The sequence below is a fragment of the Callorhinchus milii genome, unplaced genomic scaffold (genome assembly GCF_018977255.1).
Source record: "Callorhinchus milii isolate IMCB2004 unplaced genomic scaffold, IMCB_Cmil_1.0 Scaffold12, whole genome shotgun sequence".
Classification (NCBI taxonomy): Eukaryota; Metazoa; Chordata; class Chondrichthyes; order Chimaeriformes; family Callorhinchidae; genus Callorhinchus; species Callorhinchus milii.
In genome coordinates this window covers 14,904,873-14,932,036 of record NW_024704753.1, presented here as the reverse complement: position 1 = coordinate 14,932,036, position 27,164 = coordinate 14,904,873, and the positions used below count along the sequence as shown (strand labels likewise).

Genomic DNA, 27,164 nt, shown 5'->3' with positions numbered 1-27,164 from the left:
AAATTGATTGCGACTGAAACTATCTCCATGAAGTGCCCTTGGCAGCACAGCTCTGGGGTGGAAGGGACTTCTGAATAATAATGCTCTTCCCCCAATTAAACGACATTAAGATTGACATTTTGAATACAATCTGCTTAAAGAAAGAATATATTAATATTGAGAATGGAGAGTTCATCCTCCCCTTTGCATTTTTGCGTAAAAGTGCTGTCGAAAGTTTTTTGAACAAGGAAGGGAACACTAGATGGAGCACTTCACTGAAATGAATGAGGTGAAAGAGAGGGGTGGGGGAGAGGAGAGCAGAACAGCCACCATCTCCAGTTCAGATTGTGTCTCCTGGTGCCCAATTATAGAGTGAGATTGATTAGGGGTGTGGGGAAGTGGGAGCCCTGGTTCCTTCCAGCTGGAGGAGATACATGATAGCAAGCAGCTTGTAAATGGAAGAAGAAATAAAATGAATAAATTTGAAAGGAAACCGGTAACATGACAGCAAGGGGTAACCTTTAGCAAGGGCTAAATACAGATTTATATTCATGTTTTGGATGTAGCTGAATTTAAAAAAGTACCTTTTGAGACTGCTGTATAAATACTGTATTTGTAAACCTCAAGTCACATGTCTCTATAGCTATAGCTCCCTCGTTGACTCGATTGGTAAACTTATTGCTTTGAATTAGACAGAGCCTTGATTCCGAGTCTAAGTGTCACATACATTAACCACTTGGGCAAGGTACAAGAGGGAAATTGGTGGAGCTGTATGACAGCACACAATAGCATAATTCAAAAAAAGGTATAAAATATAATTCAAACTCCTTTGGGTTGCACCGTAAATGCATTTTACTTAAATGCAGGTATCTGCGTATTACATTTTATTGTACATTTAGAAAGCTATGAACAGAGGATTAAAATTAATAACGACACTTTTTCCTGTTTTTAAATGTTTAATATTGAATTATAGCTTTTATGATTGGAGATACTGTAGCACATTTCCCCCTTGCCTCTCTCCTCACCCCCCTCCCCCCCCCACCCCCCAATGGTGTACAGTACAGTATTATTCTCTGAGTAAACTACTTGAACTTTGAGTTTAATTTTGAATTTTCCTAATCAATCACGAGGGTAAATTTAGTCACAGCAATGCCTGTTGCTAGGTTACTGCAATAACATGCAAATATGATAGCAAAAAAAGAGATTCCAATGGGAGACTGCTCTTTTTGTTTGATCTAGATGTCAATACAGACTTGTGTGGGTGCCAAGATATGTGAATCCTCCATGTTCTGGGCAGCACCACTTTAGAACTGATACTATTGTGCATGTTCATGAGTCTTGAGTGCTTGCTTTATGTCCCCTGTAATTACTGTCATGTAGTCCAGTTATGTATCTCCGTCTATTCCGATCTTGACTTTCCATGCTGGCAGGATCGCATTCATCACGTGCCAACTCACTGGCGATGCCTGGCCATATTATCTTATATCTGCCCGTCCTATCCTTAGTAAACCTGAGAAATGATGGTGTACTGTGAATAGCAAGCAGATGTTAATCGATCAGCTTACCAAAGAGTGTCCACTACCATTAACCCTTCCTCACAAAAAGAAAGCAGTTATGCTCATGTGTAGAGAAATAATAATATTGCTTATCAAATACAGTCACTACACTTCACAATAATATGTTGGTTTATAATGTTTAAATAATTCAAAAGTGGTATAAAATAATTCAATCTCCTCTTGTACCGAATACAACAAAGGCACTTCATCTCCCATAGCTAGTAATTCATGAGCCTCCTATCCCTCCTCATCCAGCTGTTGTGCATTTGCTACAAAACTTTCTGCATCAATGGTGAGGCAAAAGTGGAGGTGTTGACACTTGAGTATCAGACCTTAATTAAAAATATCTCTTCTTTTAGTCCTGTCATGCAATCACAGCCACATATCATAATGTTGCACATTTCACAAAACAATATCACCAACCCTAACCCTCTAACTTTGGGAGGACATCCTGGAAACTCAAGGGTTTGCACCCGAGCTGGGGGTTGGAATCAAGAGGGGTGGAGGGCAAGGGGATGGGGTGGATGATGACCAATGGCATGGTCAAAGAAGAAGGTCTTGACACTTAGTGGAGGCCTTAGTGGAGGTAAGGGAGGGGGTGAGGCGAAGAGACGCTGGGATGGAGTTCCAGAGGATGGGGCATAAAGGCTGAAGGCTTGACCTCCAATGGTGGGCAGGGTAGTGGATAAGGAATAGGGTTTTGACCGCCGAGTGGAGGGAGCGCAGTTCGCAGAGGTAGGGATGGGCAAGACTGGAGGGCTTTAAAAATGAGTGCGAGGATCTTCAATTCGATCCTCTGGGGGATGGGGAGCGAGTGGAGCCAGGCGAGGATGGGAGTGATAAACTCATTGAGCTTGGTGCAGGAGTGAGACCCCCCTGATTGGCTCCCATCAGCGCTTCCACACCTCATCCATAGATGCATACTCCACCTTACTAAGCCACTCCGGAACCTTGGCATCTTATTTGACCCTTAACTATCCTCTTCCTTGCTTGCTTCATGTCCCTTGCCTCGCCTGCTCCACCATTGGCAGGCGGGCCTTCTGCCACTCTGCCCCCACTCTCTGGAACTCCATCCCTCCTCCTCCCCCCTCCCTTGCCTCCTTCAAGACCCATCTCAAGACCCTCCTCTTCAACCGTGCTGCCTTCCTCCTCTCCCCAATCCCGACCCCCAACTCGGGTCCGAAACACTTGACTGTCCAGCGCCTTGATAATTCCTCCCGACATGAAAGTGCTATACAAATGTAATTTTGTTATTGTTGAGAGGACCTCCCAGGGAAGGAGGGAACAATGAAGGTGGAGCTGAAAGGAGAGGCAGTGGAGGAGAATAGAGTGGTCAACAGTGTCCAAGGTGGCAGAAAGATCGAGAAGAATGTGGAGACAGAGAGCGCCCTAATCTTAGATATGCAGAATGTAATTTCGGACTTTGACTAAGGCAGTCTCTGTACTGTGAGCGCACTGTGGAAATGTGGATAGCATTTTAACCTTATGTCAGCTTGGTTCAGTTGGTTGAAAGCTTGGCTCTGGTCTGGATCAAATGTTCTGTCTTCAGGAAGACATTAACGATCCCATGATATTTGAAGAAGAAACTGCTGGTTGCGTAAGTTTGCATTTCATGCTGCAATAGCACAGTACAGTTGACCACAGTGTCCTGGGCTAGGTAGATATAAATTCTAGATTTTGATCTTCATTCGTATGCAGTAACCATTGCTGCAATAAATGTGTGAACATTATGCGAGGACAGGATCAGGTTTGGTTGATCCACTCAATGCAGAACCTACAGTCTAAACTCACACATGAAGAATGGCCACTTGAGCAAAGCAGTAGAGGACAACCATACCGTTAATGGTGAATCTCACTTCAAGATAGTAGGAGCTGTCAGATCTGATCTAAGATCATGTTGAGGTAAATTGGATCTCATTGAGGAGCTTTCGCAGGGGAGAAATTTTAATTCTAAAGTTCATTGTACAGTAATTTGCATTACATAGAGCTTAATATGAGCCTTTATTGGCAAAACATCTCAAAGGGCATCACAGAATTTACTGTAAAGTATAGTGACTGTGTATTTGTCGGTGAATGTAGGATTCCTTTGTACTCTAATTATGCACCCAGCACAGCAATGATAGTGTAACTGTGACTACATTTTTCATTACTCATGATCATAGTTGCCTATATATCTCCTCGCCCCTTTTGCCCCAGACTCCAAACATTGCCACCTTTAAATTAAAGCACAAATTGCTTTTTCAACAGTAATTAAAACCGTCACAGAGCGGCTTCACAGTGTATTACCTGCTTGACAATTTCCAGAGTGTATTACCTACTTGACAATTTACCTTGACATCTATCTACGTTTGATGATAATTTGAATCAAGCTTCCACAATCTTGTATTTACAAGCAGTAATCTATTTCCAGAAGTTTCAAAAGATAACTTAAATAATGCTGCTTGGACCACATTTTTTTAAGTATACACAAGCTTATAAAACTCTAGAGGCTTCTTCCTTGGGTGATGAAGTGCTTACCCTAGTTTAGAAGATGGGCACTTTATCATTGGTAGACAAAAGCTGCTAAAAAGCTTGAGAGCTCTATGCTATTCACTAAGGATCACATTATGATTTATTGATGGTGGGATAATCATTAAAAAAATGTGATTGATAATCACAGAATTTCAAAACACCAACAATTTTGTTTTTGTCTGCAGAGGGAATGCCTTTGTCCAAGTACAGAGACTTTTTAGTGAACACTGTAAATTCCTCTCTGGTACAGTACGGAGAACATTGTAATTAAGACTAGACAAATGGATGTTCTCAAGTATTCTTCTGAAAAATGTATTTAAAAAACAATTCCATGTCTAGATTTTTCACTTATTGAATCTATTTGTGATGGCTTTCTGAACAAGGTCACTAATTTTGGTAGCAAACATTATGATTGTATCAACTGAGCCTTGGTCCCTGCCCCTCCTTCCCATTCCCCTAACTAATCCCTTTCAGTTCTCCACCGAAACTAATGACAGAGTAAAGGAAGAGGGGGGGGGGGGAGTTCCTGGCTATCAAAACTAACCTTGAAAGTGCAACAATGGTGGCCTTAATCCATATGTCACATTACTGTGTGTGTTACAAGGTATATTGCAAGCATTTGTAGGGATTTATCCACAGGTTTCTAGATGTATTTTGTTTACTATCTTTTTACAAAAACACGACTTGACGGATATTAGAATTAATATGAATCTCCCCGAATTAGAGGTTTTGCTCTTGATCATTATCCAGTAACACCCGGGCCTGTATTATATGTGCGGATGGATAAGGACAAAATTAAGTGTGCTTGTAATGTTCCTTTACTGTTGAATAACTACCGATAGGCATGGATGAAGAAAACCTAGTTTGAGGTGAGATTCCAGGCAGGGCGAAACCTTGGGCAGGTTTCCTTACTCCACACACCTAATAAGAATCCCTCCAAAACAAAACAATAATAAATTGGTCATTTTCAATCCACGACTGTTTGTGGGACACTGCTGTGCGCAATTGGCTGCCACGTTTCGCCTACAAATATACGGTCAATTCACTTTACAGTCTATTCTGTGAAGCGCTTTGACTCGTCTAGAAGACGTGAAAAGTGCTATATCAAATTCAAGGATTATTATTATTATTATTTTGGAGGACTGCTGGTACGCACACAAACAAATCTGTGTCATTGACTCCAGCAGTGAGGAAAGAAAGCTCGGGTGGGTAGATAAGGAAGATGAGAAAAACGTTTAGCATCTGATCCTACTATAAACATAAGTATAACAAGTATCTTAACAGTCTTTGCCTCCTAAGACATAGGGTTTCATCATTTTACAGCTGCAGGACCACCTGAAAAATTTGGTGATCGTAATGGAAGATAGGAAGTTCAACAACTAAACTCTTGAATAAAAGAACCTAGGAAATAGAAAAAAGAGACAACCGTCATATTGTGTATTGTAAAAGATGGCCTGCCATATGTCCAAGGCTGTAATACAATCTGAGTTTGGATGACATCTGACCCCCTTGAGCTTGCTGCTTCCATATTACATACTCCAAACCATCTGTTATTTATTACAGAGAATTTTGTGATTGTGCAATTGATTTTCTCTTTTGCTACCTGAGTTAAAACTCCCTTCTGTCCACACTGTTTAGGAAAACCTCTTGTTTGATCATTTTTCGAAAGCATCTATACTTTGCTTTTTGTGTAACATATAAGGGACGCTGTTCTCTCATCCATACTTTCATCATATCCAGGTTGGACTACGCTAATACCCTGCTTGCTAAAGGCCCTAACTCTTCTCTACATGGGAAGCAATCAGAATTCATCAGCCATGTCCTCTCCCACACCAAGCTCCGCGAGCCAATCATCCTCATCCTTGCTCGGCTCCATTGGCTCCCCATCCTCCAACAGATTAAATTCAAGACCCTCATTCTCACTTTAAAATTCTTCCATGGTTGCGCCCCCACTCTCTGTACTCCTTCAGTCCTACCACCCGGCTTTTCCTTCAGTGAACCTCAGCCTGCTTCATTTTCCCCATCCTATCTGCCCTACCATTGGGGGCCGGGATTTTAGCCATTCAGCTCCCGCACTCCATCTCAGAGATCCTCTGAATCGCTCCCATCTTCAACTCATTCAAAATCCATCTCAAGACATACGTAGCTCTTTGACCCTGCTTTCATTCATTTCTCTACTCCTCTTCTTCAGCTCCCAGCCCCAGTTCGGTGCCCAGCCAGCAAAGTTAAGTGCTTTGAGACATCATCCCTATGTGGAAGGCACAAAATAAATATTCATTGTTTTGCTTTGTATAAAACCAAGGTATTTTGTGATGTCATCTGCATGTGACTACGGTGTGATCACTTTGTCGCGACTTAATTGATAGTCAGATTACTTTAAGAGCAACTGTAGCACCATTCACTAAAATGTATAGTAAAGAGAAAAAATATTTTCTTACTTTCTGGTATCATGGTTTCGGTACAATTCATGACTCCTCTCATTGCCAATTGCTTCCAAACTCTGCCAAAATGTGTGTACGATCTTATTACAGTGACACAATAGCCAATAACCCATTATATTTGATGCTTTGTGTTCACTTGGATGCTTTTAACAAGCAGTAGCAATAGATCATAATGTGGTTTCAGTTGAAACTGTCAACAGTGGGCTCAAATATTCCTCAGGGCAGTCACATCATATACTTTTGACTGTATTAGGAACCTTCTGTGGTCACAAATTCTAAAAATCAAGCCAAGTTGGCCTTTCAGCTCTAAAAACTGGGTTTCAATGCGTCCCAAATGGATTGGATGGCAGTCTCAATCCGGTTCCCCGCACATAGTTATCCTATTTCAAGTGTAAAATTGTCAATCTCATTGAAGAGGCACAAGACAAATGAGGTGGAAAATATCATACTGATATGGAATGTTCTAACTTTGGGGTGTGGTTGAGGAGCATTGCACTGCTTTTAGTCATGTTATACCTGACCTAGAACAACAACAACAACAAGATTCCATTTATAGAGCGCCTTTCACGTCGGGAGGACGTCCCAAGGCGCTGTACAGTTGGGTCAGGAGCCGAGCAGGGGGGAAATGGTCAGGGTGAGGGGAGGGAGGGAGCGAGGAGGGGGGAAATGGTCAGGGTGAGGGGAAGGAAGGAACTCAATGCTAGCACGAGGTTCCCAAAATAAGATATGTTTCATTTCCAAGTATTAACAATGATCACTTTTGGAGGAATCTACGAAAATACACAATTTAAAAGCTGATCAAATATACTTTCCCTTAATGCACTTGACCTCCTTTCTTGAATAAAAGGTTAAAAAAGTGCCTCCTGTAGCTAGATTGCGAATTCTGTTATCAATTTGATAAACTGATTATAGTGTAAAATAATATTGTTCTCCTATCATGTCTGTGATCTTTTTGATTTAATTTATGCCCTGGGCAACTTCAACATGTTAATGCTTTCATAGCTGATGTCTTGAGAGTAAAATATCAGTGAAATATTGAGTAGCATTGCATTCCTGAATGAAGCTGGATACAGCGCTTGCGCTGAATGAAACAAATACAATAACTGGTGCATTCATTTTCTTGCAGAAAGCAGATCACTTCAAGCTTACCTCAGCGCAATTCAATGAGGCGGCAATGAAAGCCCATATAACGTAAGTACCCACAAATGAGATTATTTATTTGTAGTTTTGCAGCTTGTAAATTAAGTGCTGGATTGTAACAAGAGAATTCTGGATTTACATTTCCTGCCTTTAGTGAACATAGTCCACAAGGATAGGATAGTTCAGGCCACGATCTTCAACAACACAATTGTTTGGAGGGAAAGCATGGTTTGCATTGAGGTACTCGGTTAAGGAGTCTGAATCTCTTCCTGCATGAGGCAGGAGTGTTTGAGTTCTCATCTGCAGCTGAAGTGCTCAAACACTTCAAAGCTAAGGGTCACCTTCAGCAGATAGATGTTAGTGTGATAGCATATTGCTGTGTCAAAGCACAACATCGCAAACGTTTTCTAACTATTAATTTGCTTTAAAATGAAAGGTGATGAGGACGGTTTGACATCAAATTCAGATGTGTGTATTCAGTAAAACTGGGAGGGTTTGTGTATATTCAGTAAAACTTCCCGTGTGTTTTTATAAGTATAATTCTTAAACTTAAGCCTCAAACAGAAACGTTTTGAGATATTTTACGTGAAAGGAGCTTTTAATGTTATTGCATTTAATATTGTGCCTTATTTAAAAATGAATCAAAGTACTTCGCGTGAGTTACTTTAACATTAATATTTAGTGACTTGCACAACAAATGCTACTGCAATGTTACAAAACAGTCAGATGAATGACCAATTACAACTGAAGATCTCAGTTATAAGGCAACCTCCTCCCTCCTAATTTTCCTAAGCATTTTCCTTCTTAATATAATATAAGATTCAAAACTCATGCAATCCCATTAAGCCAATGATAGTTCACAGAGTTAGTAAAAATAGCCAATCAGTTGGTGCATAGAATGCATTTACTCACATACACAATATATATTGATATAGATTGGTAGATCGCTTTGCGGGGGTAATAATCCCTTTTTAAAAAAAATAACAATAATTTGGTCACTCAATCCACGACTGTCTGTGGGACACTGCTGAGGATAAAAGAGAAACCAATGGAAAAGAAAATTCTCAACGTTACCATTTATAAGTTTATTGATTATTGCAATCCTCCTTTTGTGGTAGGTGGGGGTGGGTGGGAGGAGAGTGGAACACTCAGTTCTAATGACGCACAACTAGCATTATATAATAATGATAATCCTTGCATTTGATATAGTGCATTATCATGTCTTAGAGACGTCTGAAAGCACTTCACAGATTATACTGTAAAGTAAATTGACTGTATATTGTTCCAGCATTTAGTATAAAAAAAAGCAAAATCGTATTAAAATTATATTATCCAATAGTATTATTGTTGAGACTTAGTATTAGCTTGCATTCTTGTTTTGATGACTAGGATTTGTGCAATGGAGATAATGCTTTGTACAAATTGGTATGTCTGAGCAACTATACACACAATCACAATAGACATTTGCAGGTACAGTATTATGTATAACTTTTGTTTATGGTGTGGACGACCAAGTGAACAGTGTTAACTTGCGGCCAGATGAGTTTGACACCCCATTGGTTAAGAGTATTCTCCAGTATTACTGTCAATAATAATCCTTGTATCTTGTAAAGCTCCTTTCACATCAGGAAGATGTCCCAAAGCACTTCACAGAATGCTCCACCTCCTCGGTCTTCTCCTCCCTCCTCTCCTCGCTCAACCTCTCCCTCCACATCAACTCCGCCACTCACATTCACGGCCACCCACTCGATTTGACGATCACCCGGAGCCTCAGTGTCTCGGATGTCACCATTACCGATAAAGCCGTCTCCAATCACCATTTCATCTCCTTCACCACCTCCACTCCCCACCTCCACCAGACCACCACCATCTTCTACGTCCCCTGGAAGAAGTTACCCCCACAATCCCTAACCGCTGCCTTGGAGTCCTCTGAACTCCTCTCCCTCTGGCCTTCATCCCTCACTGACCCCTCTTCTGCTCTCACCCTCCTCCACAACATCCTCTCCTCCACACTTGACACTCTTGCCCCCATCACCTCCCGTACTGTCTCTTACTCTCGCTCTTCCACCTGGTTCACCACCCATCTCCGCTCACTGAAGTGCCAGGTGCGGACCGCTGGACGCACCTGCCTCAAATCTGGCCTAACGGTCCACCGACAAATCTGGCTGGACCTCCTCAAAATCTACCGCTCCACTCTAGCCTCTTCCTTCTACTCCAGGATAATCCTGGAGGCGAAGAACAACCCCAGGCTTCTGTTCTCCACCACATCCCGACTCCTCCGCCCCCCCGTCACCCCGCGCAGGTCATCTCCTCCAACCTTCACTGCGAGGAGATGCTGGATTTCCTTGAATCCAAAATCAAGGGAATCCGCTCCGCGGTCACTGCCCCTCCAACTTCCACCCACCCCCCACTCCCTCCCTCCCACACTCCGACTCCTACCCATCCTCCCCTACACACCTTCGAACCCGTTTCCCCACCCTGTCACCAACGTCATCCTGTCCTTGAAACCCACCACCTGCTCCCTGGACCCCATCCCCACTCCTTATCTCCCATCTCCACCTCCTTGCCCCACTTCTCACAGACACCATTAACCTGTCCCTCTCCTCTGGCTCTGTTCCCATTGCCCTCAAAAGTGCCACCATCACTCCCATACTGAAAAAACCCTCCCTTGATGCGTCACAGCTATCAAGCTACCGGCCCATCTCCAACCTCCCCTTCGTGTCCAATGTTCTCGAAAGAGTTGTCGCCTCCCAGCTGCGCTCATTCCTCTCCACCCATTCACTATTTGAACCCCTCCAGTTGAGTTTCCGTGCTGCTCATAGCACGGAAACCGCCCCGGTCAAGGTCACGAATGACATCTTGACCATCTGCGACCAGGGCTCCCTTTGCCTCCTCGTCCTCCTCGACCTATCGGCCGCATTCGATACGGTCGACCACTCTATCCTCCTCCACCGCTTGTCCTCCCACCTCAACCTTCAAGGCCCTGTCCTTGAGTGGTTTAGGTCGTACCTCTCCCACCGTCTTCATTTTGTTTCCACAAACGGCTTTTCCTCCAGCGCCCGCACTGTCTCATGTGGTGTCCCTCAGGGCTCTGTCCTCGGTCCCCTCCTCTTCACCCTCTATATGCTCCCCCTCGGTGACATCATCCGCAGACATGGGGTTAACTTCCACCCAACTCTACCTTTCCTCTTCTACCCTCAACTCCACGACCACCGATGTCCTGACAGCTGCCTGTCCGACATCGAGTCCTGGACGAGAGACAACTTTCTTCAGCTCAACGTGCGCAAAACTGAGGCCCTCCTGATTGGCTCACGTCAGCGCCTCCGCACCTCAGGCGCTGACAGCATCAGCATCCAAGGCTGCACTCTCCACCTCTCAAAGCCATCAGGAACCTCAGGGTTCTGTTCGACCCTGAGCTGTCCTTTCTTCCCCACATCTGCGCCACAACTGGCACCGCCTTCCACCACCTCCGGAACATCTCCAGACTATGGCACTACCTCACCCCTCACGCTGCTGAAACTCTGGTCCACACCTTTATCAACACAAGGCTGGACTATGGGAATTCTCTCCTCGTCGGCCTTCCCGGCACCTCCCTCCACACTGCAGGTCATTCAGAACTCTGCAACTCGTGTACTGTCCCGCACCAGGCTTCGAGACCACATCACTCCCACCCTCGCTCGCCTCCACTGGCTCCCCATCCCCCAGAGGATCGAATTCAAGATCCTCATCCTCACCTACAAGGCCATTCACGGCCTCGCTCCCTCCTACCTCTCCGAATTACTATCCCCCTACTTACCTGTCCATACCCTCCGTTCCTCTGGCTCCGATCTGCTCCACATCCCCCGCCCTAACCGCCCTACCATCGGTGGTCGGGCCTTCAGCCTCTCAGCCCTGAGGCTCTGGAACTCTATCCCCCAGTGCCTTCGCCGCTTCCTCCCTTTCCTCCTTCAAGGCCGGTCTCAAGACCTTTCTCTTCAACCGTGCCTTCAGCTCCCCTCTCGACTCTCTACCCGCTCCTCGCTCCCTCCTTTCCCTCTCCTCACCCCACCGTGACCATTTCCCCCCTGCTTGGGTCCTGACCCAACTGTCCAGCGCCTTGGGACGTCCTCCCGATGTGAAAGGTGTTCTATAAATGCAATCTTGTTGCTGTTGTACGGTAGAGTGACTGTTTTACGGGTGAACATGGCAGTCAATTTGAGTACAGCACTATCCCACAAATAGCTATGGAGTGAATGACTAATTTTATTTGGGGGATTGTTGTCTGAAAGAAACTCGCTTCATATCATCGCAGCGAGCCAGCACTTCTCCCTCTGAATGGTTAGGTGTACATCACGGGGCAGCACCAGAGCTCATCAAGAGAAAAGGTAGCTATTTGTGCAATTCTGACTAGGTTGTGAACTCTGAAGATTATATGAGAAATTTATTTCAGGGCAGGTGTACATTCAGTGAAAAGAGAAGCCGTGAACATCGAGAACCTCCATTGCAACAGGAGCCCACAGCCTTTTTCACAGATACAGAATGGGAGCAGTCAATAATTCTACAACATTGCAAGCTCCTGTTATAGGTCACCAGAATGTATCCATTTTACGTTAAATGGCTTTAAAAAGAAAATAAAAAGACAGAGAACAACAATAATACCATAAGGATTCTATTTAGTCGCAGTGATACAGTTCAGGGCATTATCGTTGTTCATTTGCTGAAAGAAGGCTCCTTGAGGACACAGTTCTCTCTTGGGCTGCACCATGGAGTGGAGGATTGAGGTCTTCTTCCTCCCTCTGCCAAGTTCCTGGACATGGCTGTGCTTTTACGGGTAGTGACTGAACTTGAGGTGAGGTTTGTCTCCAGATGGAGAAGTGAGGAATTGTAGAAGAGAAAATGCGCTTGGTTGCTCCTGTACCCAGCAGCTTGAGAGCAGCCCTCCCTGATATCTTAAAAATAGGACATCATATAAATTCTGTAAGGGGAAAGTAATGGGGCAAATAGATGTGTACAAATCATAGCAGGGGAGCTATATTCTAAATAAAATGTACATTTAATTCAGGATATGTTTTCCAACTGTCTCCTCTTTCTAAACTATATAAAATTTATGACCCACAAAAAAATCCTGTGTGCATCTTTCGTTCCTTTGCCAATATTGTTTTTCTAGGGAATGAACTAATAGAGGGGAGAGGGGGGAGAATGCTTGTCTGGAACAACTGCTACAGTGATTGCTCTCACAAAACATTCTTTCTTTCACCAGTACGCAGGACAAGCTACTTGTAAATGTGAGCGGAAAACATCCTTGTCCTTTTGCTGGTTCAGTTCGTCCTCCCGAGGCACACATTTGAGTTCCCAATCTCTTGATGCTCGAATTTTGCCAGTTACTCCTTCTTCCCTTCCCCCTCTCCCGTCATTGTGTCCATGATTTATGACAACTGACTTTATAATTTGTATAATTAGCAGCAAGGCATTTCCACTCACAGCTGGTACCTGAATGCAGACCACAACGTGACAACCTGCAGATTCCGAGGGAAGGTTAATCAATTCCTGGAAGAATTCTCTATATCTTTTTACACATAAAAAAGGCTGAAACATCAACTCTCCTTTTTCCCTCCCTCTTTTGTGGGTCTGATCATTTGTCCTTTGTCCCATTGCCCCACATTCATCAGAAAAGAAGCCCAGAGTTACACCTTAGAAATTGCTCCTCACATGCATATTCGTATAAGCTCAGTTGTACCCATGTTGCTGTTGCTGACAAGAATTCCACTCCATAAAGTAAATGAGACTTAATTCCAGGCATCAGCCGCTTTAGGCTTGAAATTGTCTATCAGCTAAATGTGGCATCAAAAAGCTAATGCGTACGAAAAAACAAAACGATTCCAGTCTGCCTGATTCAAATGAGATTAACCTCGTAATAATTGTCTTAATTGGTCTCTAAGTCAAATGGTGCTATTCAATTAACGTTGTGTTAAAGAAGCGGGTGGAGTGGTAATTACCTTAAGTGTTGCTTTTCACCAAAAGCAGTGCAGCACAATCAGCCTCAAATGTGCCATAATGTACGCCAATCCCGCAGTAGATGTTGAGGTCCTCTGCGCATTGCAACAAAGTTACTGTGAGCTTCTTTTTTATTACAATGAAGTAGCAGAACAATAAAGAACAGCAAACATTCAAATGAAAAAAGCACAATTTTAGTTTACACAGACTGGTCAGATGGTCAGATAGGCTTGACATTGGCAGGATAAAGCAAAGACAACAAGAAATCCTTTGCTGTCAAGTGAAATGCCATTTAATTTAGAGTTCCAATAATGCTCTTGCTTAAGGGATAAAAAAATTCCCACAAGGCTTTTGCTCAGATGTTGGCTAGTTTCTGAATATTGTTGAATGGTTATGTTTAGAGTAGGCATTCAGAAGATCAGGTGGTTCTGTGTTCTTGAATTTTATAAATGAGTTTATAAGTTCGTATCACAATATGGAAATTCATCATAAAAAAAATTGCTAGCAAAAACAGAAGTCGCTGGGAACGCTCAGCAGGTCAGGCAGCATCTATGGGGAAAGGAAAGGAAACGTTTCGGGTCCACAACCCTTCGCCAGAACTGGGGCATGTTGGGTATGTTTTTATTTAACCATCCTTTCAGTTGGTTGCCTTTGATCCCATTAATAATAACATCTCTATTCCCCTGCTTTGTTGCAATCCTCCCCATTGTCTTTCATCATTAACACCTCTTTAACGCATCATCCTCTGTCCTCACACCCTCTCTGTTAGTCCTTAAAAGCCTCTCCCTCCCAACATGTCCCAGTTCTGACGAAGGGTCATGGACCAGAAACATTGACTCACTTTCCTTACTCCATAGATGCTGCCCTACCTGCTGAGTAGTCCCAGCGATTTGTGTTTTGGTTTCAGATTTCCAGCATCTGCATTTTGTTTATAAAAAAAATTGCTAGCTGTATTAAACCTTATGACAGAATGAACTAAACAGAACTGGGTTGAGTTGTTCTGAGTCATCATCTTTTTTGATGCTCTTTTAAAGCAGTGTTGCTGATGCATCTCCTCCCTCCTCCCTCCCCTGGCAGGAATCTTGCAAAAAGTCCTTGCTCAAATGCTGCTCTCAGAAATGTCACAATACACTACACCTCAATAAAATGCAACGTGGATCTGTGGTCACTGTTTGTCTCCTATTGATCTGATATCAATCATTCTGCCATTGGCTGTTGCCAAGTTCCTGCCAGACACTTCTTTGGATGAGGCAAGGGGAATACAAGACCCATAGATCTATAGAAGTTCTAGGTATCATCATTTTGTTGGAGCACTTCCATTAAAGTGCTATGTTAAATTGAGTTTGATGAATACTGAGATAAGCATCCTTCCAAGTAGCATTTCATTGTTTTATTTCACTGGACAGCAGAAAAGGAGAGGGAACAGCGCAGAAACCTAGCTCTGGCACTATTCCTCAACAAGCAAACTCGGAACGTATAGAACAGCAGATTTACCAAGGGCTGCAGGTGAAGGGGAGTTGGGAGATCTAATGCCTCAGGCAGTATTATGAGTCTCAGCTTTAAAGACGTTGAGTTCTTGTAAATAATCAAAGCAATAACTGATAATTATTATGTTTTGGAGAATCTTAAGAAACATCTTTCTTCTGAAGGAATTCGGATAGACTTAGATTTCCATTCTTGTATGTAAGGTGCTACCATCATCTCACTGACTTATTTATCCATCCTTTCAGTTGGTTGCCTTTGATATAATATGCTAGTTTGGCCGGCAGTCAGCCCTCGTGGGTTTGTGAGATCACTGCTAACGTCACTTCTTGTGCATTGCACACATTTGTACTTTTATAGCCTTGTCGAAGTGCCTCATAATTTACAAGTTATTATTGTTGTTAAGTGTAGTGACTGTTTTTAATAAACCAATGCAGTAAAAGATGCCTGTAAGGTTCCACAGACAGCATTGAAGTAAATACCTAATTAGTTGTGTTTTTTATCTTGATTCCTCTTTCTTGGAATCTAAATTCATTCAGCATTTTGTTTTTAATTGTTTGGAAACCAGTAACCACTGAGTGCAGATGAATAGGAATGACAGGTAACCAGAAATGAATAATTCAATCTAAGCAATGGAACAATTACTTTAGTCTCTACTGTCAATCTCATTTTAATGTTGATCTCACAATTTGATGTTTCCGTTTGCTGCTGGTGTCCTATCTCCCTGATAGTCAGTCAGATTGTGGAACGTTGACTGTTTTATGTCATGTTACTCTCTATCCGGCTGACCCTGAGGGAAACAAAAAAAGTGAATCAAATGGGTGGAGAACGGTCATTTGTAATTCCTAAATTACTGTTAAGTGTACTGACCATTTTTTGAAAACCAATGCATTATGATATTCCAGTAAGGTCCCACAAACAGCCTTGAAGTAAATACTTCATTAGTTTTGTTTCGGTATCTTGTTCCCAATTTCTTGGTCATCAGCACCAAAGAAGAAGAATGGGTGCCTCGTTCTAAACTTGAGATAGTAAATCCAACAGACCAGGCTTTCTGAAAATCAAAATCATAAAACCTGTAGAGATTGATGTTTTAATAAAACTGCAGAACATTTGAGCTTGAGTTTTTGGATAATAGATCCTCCAGTAGAATAAATCGTGCGCGAATAAAAAAAAGGATCAAATGGAAAGTACACATTCAAACCCATAACTTGTTTATACTTGTTTATGCATTATTTGCTTCATCATTTTCGATTTACATAGAGCAGCTTCTGTTGATCAGTGTTTCAGTGTTCCAATAAATGCCTCCATTCCATGCTTGGATGGCTTGTGTCTGTTGTTGAATACGAATCAGCCAAATTCCATCCATTTGTCTTCTCGTGTCACTTCTCAGGGTGAGCAGGTCGGGCAACTTGACTTACAGGAGCCATTCTTCCCAAAACTTAAATGACTTAAATTTGACTTGAAACTAAAATGACAAAGTACGACTGGACATTGGCTAATTTAGACTTTTTCTGGTTCATTGGATCAGTCTCTCCTCTTTAAGGACTTTTAAAGTGGTCAAGGAGAAGTGGTGGCTTCAGAAATTATAGTTAACTTAGAAATTCCATACAATTATGCAATAATATTTTAACTCCAGGCTCAACAACAACAAAATTACATTTATAGAGCGCCTTTCATGTCGGGAAGGATGACTGAAGGCGCTGGGCAATCCGGGGTCAGGACCAGATTATGGGGGAGGGGTGGGGTAGGGATGAGGGAAGGCAGAGAGGTGGGAGAGCGACTGAAGGCACGATCGAAGAGGAGGGTCTTGAGACCGGCCTTGAAGGAGGCGAGGGAGGAAGCAGAGGGACAGTGGAATGGAGTTCCAGAGTGTGGGAGCAGAGAGGCTGAAAATAATATAAAAGTGGGGAGAGTAGAATGAGTAATGACACTACTTCAGTTTTAACCAGCTCATTAAACAATGACAATGAATATGTTCAGAACTTTGTTTCTAGTTTGACAAACTTTGTTCAATGATTTCCTCTCCTCCTTTTGAGTTCCATTTAAAAATTAACATGTTTTCACAAAGATGATGACGAGTGAATCCAACACAACCACCTGATCAATGTGGATTTAGATAATGGCTGAGTCTAAGAGGATTGCGAATTTACGAAAGGCTTAAGTAATCAGGAGAAACTCTCCAAGACCTAGTCCCAATTGTTGGTCTTTTGCCAATACCAGTAGCAAGCTGTTTAAAACCTGAGCACAGTTACAGATTTTTCTGAGTCTTGCTCAGTTAATCCCTATTCAATGGCTAATAGTGTCCTTTTAGTCACTGTGTATCAGGCTGTACCATCTGACCACCTATTCCTCTTTGTAATTTTTATCTTTCAATTTGCAGTTCCTACTTGCCGAGGTGTACAATTACTATATTCTGTGATCAAATACATTTATGAATGTATGAATTCCTGAATATTACTGAACTCTCTTGCCAGTTTAATGTACACAGGCTAGAATTTTGAAGACCTTAAATACCTGGAAAATGGAGAACAAGAGTCGCGAGGCAATTAAGAATCCGAAATAATTGACACATCTGGGAACATGGACATTCATGTGACCTTTCTTTGTTCAGTCCAGTTGAATGGAGCTTTCTTTGGGTCAAATCCATAAGACTTTCATTTGTAATTCTCACAGCAAGCGAAGGTCAGTTTGCTTTCAAAAAGAAATCTAACAATACTGTGTAGCACAATGTGCCCAGGAGACTGTACCATTTTGTTTTATGTGCATTTTTTAAGTATTAAAACTAAAAGCCCAGCAGTTGTTAGTAGTTTGTTGCTGAGGCAATCAAGAAGTCAGAACACAGTTTTCTCTTGTGAGTTCTTTACCTGCCACTGCAGAAATGTGACAACCAAGCAGAGATGAGAATAAATGGAATTGTACAGGGAAAAGCTCCAGGTAGCAAAGGTCTATATTATTAATTAATTGTAAGATTTTTTGTATGTGTGAAAATTGAGATATTTCATTGACTGGGTCGTTCAGCTTGTTAGGGTCTCATGTTCTGCCCCAATCGCATATCACAAGCAGTCTTGATCCCACAATACTCCACACAGCAAATTTATTTAAGAGGGGGGGAACGTGCAAGTGAAAGAAAGTGAGGCAGCACTCATGCATAGAACTGTAGAAATTTGCGGCACTTGAGAACTCATTCTGCCCTTGTGCTCACTGGTTCTATCAGTTCCATTCTTTTTCTTCACCCTTACCATTTTTTCTTTATTCTTTAAATATTTATACCATTCCCTCCAGCTATTAAATGATGCATTTGATTTAGCTTCAAGAGCCACTCACATGCAGGTACAAGCTTGGCAACCTAATAACTTGTAAAGTATATCTTCTAACCTCCCCCTTTAGATGGGTAATATTCTTGAGCACACTAGTTGCCGATTCACCAAGCAGTGCAAATATTTAATTGTTTACTCTGTAGTGTTTAGCCATTGTCCAGTGAATCCACCCTCACCTCTGTTCATGCAGGGGGAAGGGATGAGAAAGAGAGGACCTCGTATTAAATAGCTTCTCAGTCCAACCTTCAAACTAGACGCCATCCTTACAGACTGTCTCTGGAGTGAGCGACCTGTCACTCAGGACAGAGAGCAGAACCTCAGAGAATATTACACTATGCATACACGTCAGCCTGTATGTGGATAGTGCAACAGGTTAGGCGATGGGAATTGGAGCCGTTTCAAGCAGTAGCGGCCAGGTAAGCTCAGCTGCAGTGCAGCTCCTGCTTCAACTTGGACATGCTGACTTGACATGAATCTGCCTCTCCTCCCTTTTCCTCCTGTTTCCAGGTTCCAGGACTAAAGCTATTGTGAAGTTTCCTGACAAATTCCGGATACAGTATGTCCCCTTAGCTTCTAAACTTTTTATCATAAACATTTGGTTGAAGGCAAAAGGTCATTTGACCCTATTCTGGAGCACTGCAATGTAATGGGGAAGGGGGAGAAAGAGACCTAAGTGGTCTCTTCTTTCTTCAGAAAGAAGTCTGACTATTCATATCCACGAAAAACACATCAAGTGCTAACCTCTTACATCAGTCTAGGACACATACAGTCTAATGGATTAGATTGGTAGAGTATCATCCCTCATCTGACTTCTAATGCTCATTTAACCAACTTCATTTTGCTCTTTTACCTATTCTGTTTCTGGTCCCTTCAGGACCTCAGCCAACATCTGACAGTCACCTGAGTTAAATCCACATCTAATCATTAATCAGCCAAATTGTCTTAGAAGCGACACCGCTAACCTTGCATCTGAAAGTGAACGAGCAGGTGTTAAAACTGCAGTCTAAAGATATTTGTTGAATTGAAGAACAAAAGCTTCAGATTGAAGATGAGTTGGGAACTAATTGCTGTATTCATCTGCCTTGGAACTGAAGAATGCTTCAGTTTCCAAACTACATCAAGGCCCATACATCCAACAATGGCAGAGAATAGCAACTGAATGGAGAATTAGATACTTAAGACTTTAAAACAGGCGGTAGTAAGAATTGCTTTTGAAGTACAGCTTCATAGCTTACAGGGGTAGTCTTAATATTAGATATAATGGTAGCCATGCAATTCATCAGCACAAAGATTGGTAGGTTTAACGTAATTTATTATGTATGGGTTGTGTCTACCACAATCTATATCAACCAGTTTCCTCATTAGACAGATAAATGATCTATGGATCCTTGGATTACTGCAGATTTTGCCTTGCTTTGCCAAGTGTGTTTCCTTGGATTTCAATCGAAAGCTGGATGGATCTACTGGAGTTCAAACCCAGAGCTTTCTGTCTTCAAAGTTAGTGACCTAATTCCCCACGTCTCTTGGTGTTAAAGACAGCAGAAGTTTCAATTTTAAAGTTTTTATTTGCCTTCTGAGTAAAACCTCCAATTAAATACATTTCTCAGAATGTCTGAATTAGTCCAGTCTAATATTCTGTTCAGAGAGTGTAAGTCTCTTTAAGTTCAATAGACTGTGTGAAGCCCCAGAGGTATGAATATATCTCTCAGTGTTTGTTGTCGTATTGCATTAATTTGAAGTTTAAAAATAGGACTCCTTCTCAGAACAAGATTTGAATTCTATCTGTCTTAGTAGCAGAGCACAACTAGATTCGCTGACTAAGAGGGTAATGGCAGATAGTGAAAGTACTGATATGAATTAAGTTCAGTGTTTAGATAAAAAGAAAAATAGAAAATGCTGGAAATCCACAACAGCCTCTGAAGGGGTAAGATCTGATTTTGAGTATGATCCTGTATGTGTGTGTGTATGTCTGTATGCTTTTTTTTGGTATGTTTAATTTTTTTAAAATGCTGCCTTGGAAAAGGCACTGGATTCTTCAGCAAATAGGCAAGCACGTAAGTGCGCATGTGCAGTGAAAAGCCATATTCCTTTTCTGTTTAAATTCAGCCCGTGCAACCTTCTAGAAGGAAGTTTCTGTCTCTTTACCCAGTGAACCATCTCCTGTGGAGCACTGCAGTGCCGTGTTGAGCAGTGTGTTCAGGGCTGCCAGCTATGAACTGTTCTGGCAGTAGAAAAGAAACATTCATCAAAAGCAGTAAATGAAGAGGACAGAGGCATCCCGTTCACATCATGTAAAATAAACATACCCAATACCTGCCAGAAGTGCAAGGTCACCTTGTACTGTTGCTGCACACATCAGGTTCTGAGAGGCATGTAACTGATATAAACCCACGCTGAAATTAGTTAATAAACTTAGCCCTAATATTTTTATTAAAGTCTTCGACTTCAATTTTCCTCAAACGCAGAACAGCCATGGAATGTAATTTTCTGCTTGTGCTTCTGTTATTAAGCTCCTGCTATCTACCCTCTCTCTGATGAATGGAGAGTTTATTTTAAATTAAAACAGAGTTTCTTATCTGTGGAGAAAGAAAATTTGGCTACTGCATTCATTTTTCAGAATAATTAGATTTCGGAGCTTTTTGGAGGGTTGTAAAAATTAAAATCTGATATCGAAGCACGGTGTTAACAGGAATAAACATCTTTGTGAATAACAGAGACTACCCCAGGAAATGAGCTATAAGTAAATAGTATCTTTATAAATGGTGTCTTTTGTCCGTCAGTAAAATATTTTTTTGAAAAATGATCATTTGATGTTCTGTCTGTAAATGGTTTGTAGAATTGAAGCACTGAGGTTAAAATGAACACTGCACTGTACCACCACATTTGAAACCATGTTATTGCTTTCAGAGAACTGCAGTTCCTTGGGGGATTACATTTTTATTTTGTGTCGCTCAGTGAAAGCTTTGTTGTTTGTTGTCCATTCAGTGTTTGGTTAAACCAGTGTCCATTTTTAAAAGTGATTTGAGTGCAGTGGCTGAAAACCCAGTGGGTTAAGGCAGTGCAGCACTAAGCCATGCAGACTGGATGGGGGTTGAATCTTCAACTGCATTGCATTGACTGATCTCAACCAGGTTTGGTGTTGGGGACTACAGTTATTCTTCGTGCTCCTGGGACAAGGAGGGGAAACATATCAGAATGGGTTCCTGCTACAAATCACTGTCCATTGCCCCCCCCCCCCCCCCCCATAAGTACTCGTGTTTAAACATTGGTTGAGAGTGCATTGGACGTCCTCTCGATGTGAAAGGCGCTATGCAAGTATAATTTGGTGTTCTACACAACCATTCCATCCCCCCCCATCCCCAATGGTTGGACAAGTTACCTTCAGGGAAGAGTCAAAAGATTAATTTCTTCATCCAGCAGGGAAAAAAATTGTAGAAATTGTACAAATCAAAAACCTTTCAAGAACTTTGAATAAAAATGATGTTCTTTAGTTTTGTCTGTTTCATTTGATTTTCATAATCTTGTTCATATCGTAGGTATTGATTGCCTCATGGAGAGTGGTCCTTCATTAGAGACCATATTGAACATGACAATGTGAGACTGCTTTAACTGATGGACTTTTCCACAGAGAAGTTTGTTGCATGGATATAAGAATTGAACTAGCCTCTTTGTGCAGATGTCTTTGTAGATTTTTTCAATATAAAATATCAGCGTTTGTATTGCTTTATTAATGGAATCATCATGCTGTACACCCACAGTGTATTATGCTGCATCAGCTTTGCATGTAGGTTTTAATGCAATGCCAACATTTTGTTGTCGCATTAGGCATTATGAATTTGCAAGGTGCTTAATTTAAGCTTTCAACTCCTCCAAATAAGTGAAGTGATAGGTTGTGCAGAATCCCAAATATGTTGCGTCTCTGAATGCATTTATTGTTTCGACTAAGATTAAAGTGTAAATGCCATTCATGTGGTGATTCAAGGACATTTTAAGATAATAACACTTGTATGTTGAAATGATATAAAGATTTGCTTTGAAATATTATGAATGTTATGCAGCCAAAGATATGTCACCTCTGAAAACATCCACCAGATCCATTAATTAAAAACAAGAAAGTGAATGACCACGCGCACTTCTCAGAGGGGCCTCTGATATACCTATCCATGATTTATAGAGTAACAACAGTCTGAGCACAGAAGGAGGCCATTCGGACTGGACTGTATGCCATGCTAGCTCCCTGCTAAATCGATCTACTCTAAATCTTTCTGAAGTTATTTTTGTGCATTTGTAATTGTTCATTTTTGTAATATGTCACTTGTTATACAGGGCAGCGATTAGTCAGTTGAGGGGAAATAAGAAAATATTTTGGTAACACAATTTAATCTCCAGATGAATTTGTTTCTTACTGTAAGTACGGTTCTCCCAGCTTGGTAATGAATAAAATATTGTTTTGATTTTTTTTTAAAGTTGCGACTAAATCATCCTCGCACATGGTACACAAATAGAATACACAACAGGGAGCTTTGGGCTCCCCGACCTGAGAATGAAAGGTCATGGCTTTGTCAGTCAAGAATTCTCCATTCCTGCTAAACAAAGCTTTCTCTGAAGAAGGTGTATGATATGTCCCTGTAGAATTGGCTCTGTTGTGAGCCTAATTATAACCAAGGCTTCTTTAAAAAAAATAATAAACAAGAGCCCACCCGATGTTCTATTTGAAGTTGCAGGACTAAACTGCACAGATCGAATCCTGGTTAGAGTTGAATTATGCTGAAGGGATTAGTGTTGCTACGGTTGAGTCTGGGTTAGATAACAATTTCTGTTCTTGATTGTGAGCCAAGGGCTCCTGTTGAAGACTGCTGTGAGGAGACAAAGGTAGAGGGCAAGATTGGGCTCGGTGGCTGGCACATGAACAATAGGTGCTTTGGTGAGGACCAAAACCCAGTCAGCACCTTCAGCAAAAGAGGGAAAAATCGAAGGAGAAAATCAGGAAGAAAAAAATCCCACCAAGTTCATATGAGTTTTAGTTCATTGAGGTTCTTGTGTAACAACATACACACAATGGCAATAATGTCTCATTTGATGTCAGAAGTGATAATGTCAAAGAGTTTTTATAGGATTCACAATGTTAAACAAGAGGACCATTTGCCATAATAAAATTTGGTTTTGAATGGAGTAGGGTGAACTTTGCACTCCAAAAAGGTTGTTGGCATTAGAATTGATTTTTCATCTGGCCCCATACTTATTATAATAATAATCTTTACATTTTGATATAGTACCAGGTTCTTTAGTTGATACTTATTTTCTTGAACAAATGTGGTGAATATAATTCTTATGTTCTGGTTGACCCAAAATAAGATCATCAAAAATGAGTCATCTTATTTATTTGACTGGGAAGTGGGTCTCTGTTTCCTTGCCAGGACCGATCAGGGCTGTGAAATAATGAACAACTCTTGAATTGACATCCAGAATCTAAAAGCTTTTTGTCAGTGAAGATGTTCGCTGATTGAGGTGATAGCTGATGCCAGCTGAATTCATCTACCAAGCTTAATACCCTTCAGGTCTCCTTGGGTTGCAACACCACAGAATAATTTTCAGATATAAAAAGTGGGAAATGTTTTACAGTTAGAATTCCATCATAGAACTAGCAAATTAGTCAAAATTCCAGTAAAGATACAAACCGAACGCATGAAATAACACCTTAAGTCAAAATCACATGTCGCACGTCAAAAGTCGCTGTGCTTTCCATAGTGAGTTACTATGAAGTGTAATGACAATTATGTAGAGCCTTGGTTTAAGGTCTCATTGGTCTGGCAGGACAGGGCTCCCTCAGAATGGTACTCAATTGACTGTGTTACAAAGATTTGCAATTTGGCTCATTTTAGGCATGCAGTATTTTCTGAAAATGTTGACGGAAAAATAATATTTCTCTGCAAGTAATGCCTTTATTAAGATTCAACTGTTAGCTTTCCATTAAATGGATTTTATTTCATGAGCCCGGGTTTATCCCCTATGGTGGTGTTGCTATTTGTGGTACAACATGGACCGTTAAAGCATCTCAATTGCTGCACCAACAGATTAGCTACTTTCAGACAAACAAGAGATCAAACCAAACACATTTGGTTATGCATTGGCTGGTGTTTTCACTCACAAGACTGTCAGTGGAAATGAGAGATTTTAAAGTGGTGTGTGTAATTATATACTCCTCATATAATAGATGGCAGATCCAGAGGTCTTGTGTTTTTTAATGTTGTTTTACAAATGTTCCTTTTTTTAAAAAAAATCTCCCACTCCACACTGTAACACCAGAGGCAAAGAGGAGAGTGAATTACTGTGTATCTGCTTGTGCTTTAACAAGCTGCTTGGAGTTGAGGGAGGCAAGGGGCATCCTCTGATTCTTTCCCCTCCTCTCTCCGCGGGGGAAGCGCCTAATCCGGTTGGATTCTGAGCTTGTTATGCATTGAATCATATATGCGGGCCTGTGACTTATCATTCTGTGGCACAGCATGTCAGAGCTCCTTTGTGATCCGCCCTGTACTGCCTGTGGATTCAATATCATTATGAATCAGAACAAATCTTTTCAGTGAAGACTTTCTTAATGCATGTCGGAAATATGTTCAATTTTGTTTTAAAACTACACATAAACAAATGTATTTCTTTATTCTTCCAGGAAGAGAAACTGTGAACCCATCTGCAGAAATCTTCAGTCCCAGATTCTTCGGTGTTATCAACAAAATCCACAGCTGACTTTAAACTGCTCTTTCTTAGCCAAAGAGTATCGTCAGTGCATCAACACGGCACAAAAGGTAAAACATTAATAAAATACGAAATGCTCCTTGAATTTGTTGTCGCGCCTTTCACGCCGGGAGGATGTCTCAAAGCGCTTCACCGAATTTACTGTAATGTGCTCAGTGACACGTGCATGACAAGCAATACTATTCTACAGCAAATATCAATGAGATCAAATGCAAGTACTATTTGAAAAAGGTATGGATTGAAGAAAGCCTCATTAACATTGCACTTAAGTTGCAAAGGTTCTCTTTTCCTGGGTAAGTCAATAATTTGTCAATGCCTCCAAACAATAACCTACATTTATTTAGCACTCTTCACCGGGATAGCATTTTGGAGCGCTTAACAGAGACAGAGCTTGACGTTGAGCCGGAGGGACCTAAGCATGGTTGAAGATCAAGGTCTTCAAATGTGATCTGGAAAAAGGGAAGGAGGGGCAAGGCGGCGGGAGAGAGTTCGAAAGTTTTGGGGGGTAGTGGCTGAAACAGCCATCAATGATGGAGCTGAGGGGATGAGGGACAAGGAGGAATCCCGAGCCAGCGGAGAGGAGGCGGTAGGTGATGTTGTGGGGAGTAAGCAGGTTGGAATGATCGGGAAGTGCCAGGGCGTGAAGGGATTTGTAGACCGGTGTGAGGAACTTGAAGTCAATCTGTTCTGCGATAGGGAGCCAGTGGAGCCTGGCGAGGACTAATGTGATGGTCGTACGGAGATTAGAGCGGGTGAGTATACAGACAGCAGTGTTTTGAATTTGTTCGAGTTTGTGGATAGTGGAGTTGGGGAGACCAGCAAGGAGGGCATTGGAATGTGGAATACTCGAATGATCAGTGACCAGGAACCTAGTGTGTCTTTGTGTTACGGTGTACATGCCCAGTGTTTTTTTTTAAATTATGGGCTATATCTGACATTTGAATGTGAGCTTTGAGCACCCTATTTATTGCTGGGTGTTACTGACATTTTTTCATGAGGGTTCTATGGGGGGGGCAACAATGAACCATAAATGGTGTTTTGTATTATCGGTTTAGCACCAGCCAAGCTAGAACGCTAAAGCGGGAACTGTGCTGAAAGCTTGTTAAATAGAAGCCTCTTGAATTCAACATTGCCACATTAGATTATAGTTTATAGATAGTTTTAATTAAGGTATGTGAATTCGTTCTCAGTAGGCGCTTGATTCTTTTTACTCGACATCAGCAGCTCTGAAGTTGAACAATGAGGGATTGCAAGAATGAATAAAACTAGATTTATTTTTAAAGCCTTTTGAAGGAGGTTTGCATTTTTTTGGTTTTCCATTTATTCCACTGTATTTTTTGAATTGCTCAGCAGCTTTAGTAAATTACACTAAAAGTATTTAATTTCTTTTATGATTGTTCATAGCTGCATTTTGTTCACTCTTTGGTGATGCTTACAGGGCAATCGTGTTACAACAACTCCCATCCCCCACCCCCCAGTTGAGTGTAGATTTGCTTACATAGCATGGGTCCACTGTGGGTGTCCAGTGTACATACACCCAACTTCTGGCACTGACAAGCCGGCTTCCCATGCTAACAATAGCTGATTTCTAGGTTGTCAGGTCACCAGTGATGCCCTTTGGGCTTTGCACCAATGTGTCACCGATGTCACTTCTTACATCGTTGTATGCAGGAATTGTTGCTGGTGTCACTTTGTGAAGGAAGTGACGTTACAACAACAACATGATTACATTTGTATGGTGCCTTTCACGTCGGGAGGATGTCCTTTACGTTACTACGTAGGAAGTGAAGTTCATAGCCATTTTCTTGCATTTGGTTATAATTTGGGTTCTAAAATATTGGACACGTTATAACAGGGTTCCTGTCTCATTCTTGCAATATATACGGCTAAATATTGCTGTTATTTTCCCATTTCGCTCTCAAGATTTAGACTTTATTGTTGCTACATTCCTCTTCCACCCACCTGCCATCTCTCAGCCTTCTCCCCTAGGCAGGAAATCATCATTCACCTTT

General features: G+C 41.6%; 1 protein-coding gene across 1 annotated transcript in view; it reads left to right on the top strand.

Annotated features, from left to right (window-relative positions):
* LOC103176662 (MICOS complex subunit mic25a) overlaps positions 1-27,164 on the top strand; it is a 125,692-nt gene that overhangs the window by 65,863 nt on the left and 32,665 nt on the right. The window contains exons 6-7 of the mRNA XM_042339702.1: positions 7,614-7,678; positions 25,067-25,202. Coding sequence (XP_042195636.1) covers positions 7,614-7,678; positions 25,067-25,202 — 201 coding nt within the window. The remainder of the gene's footprint in view (positions 1-7,613; positions 7,679-25,066; positions 25,203-27,164) is intronic.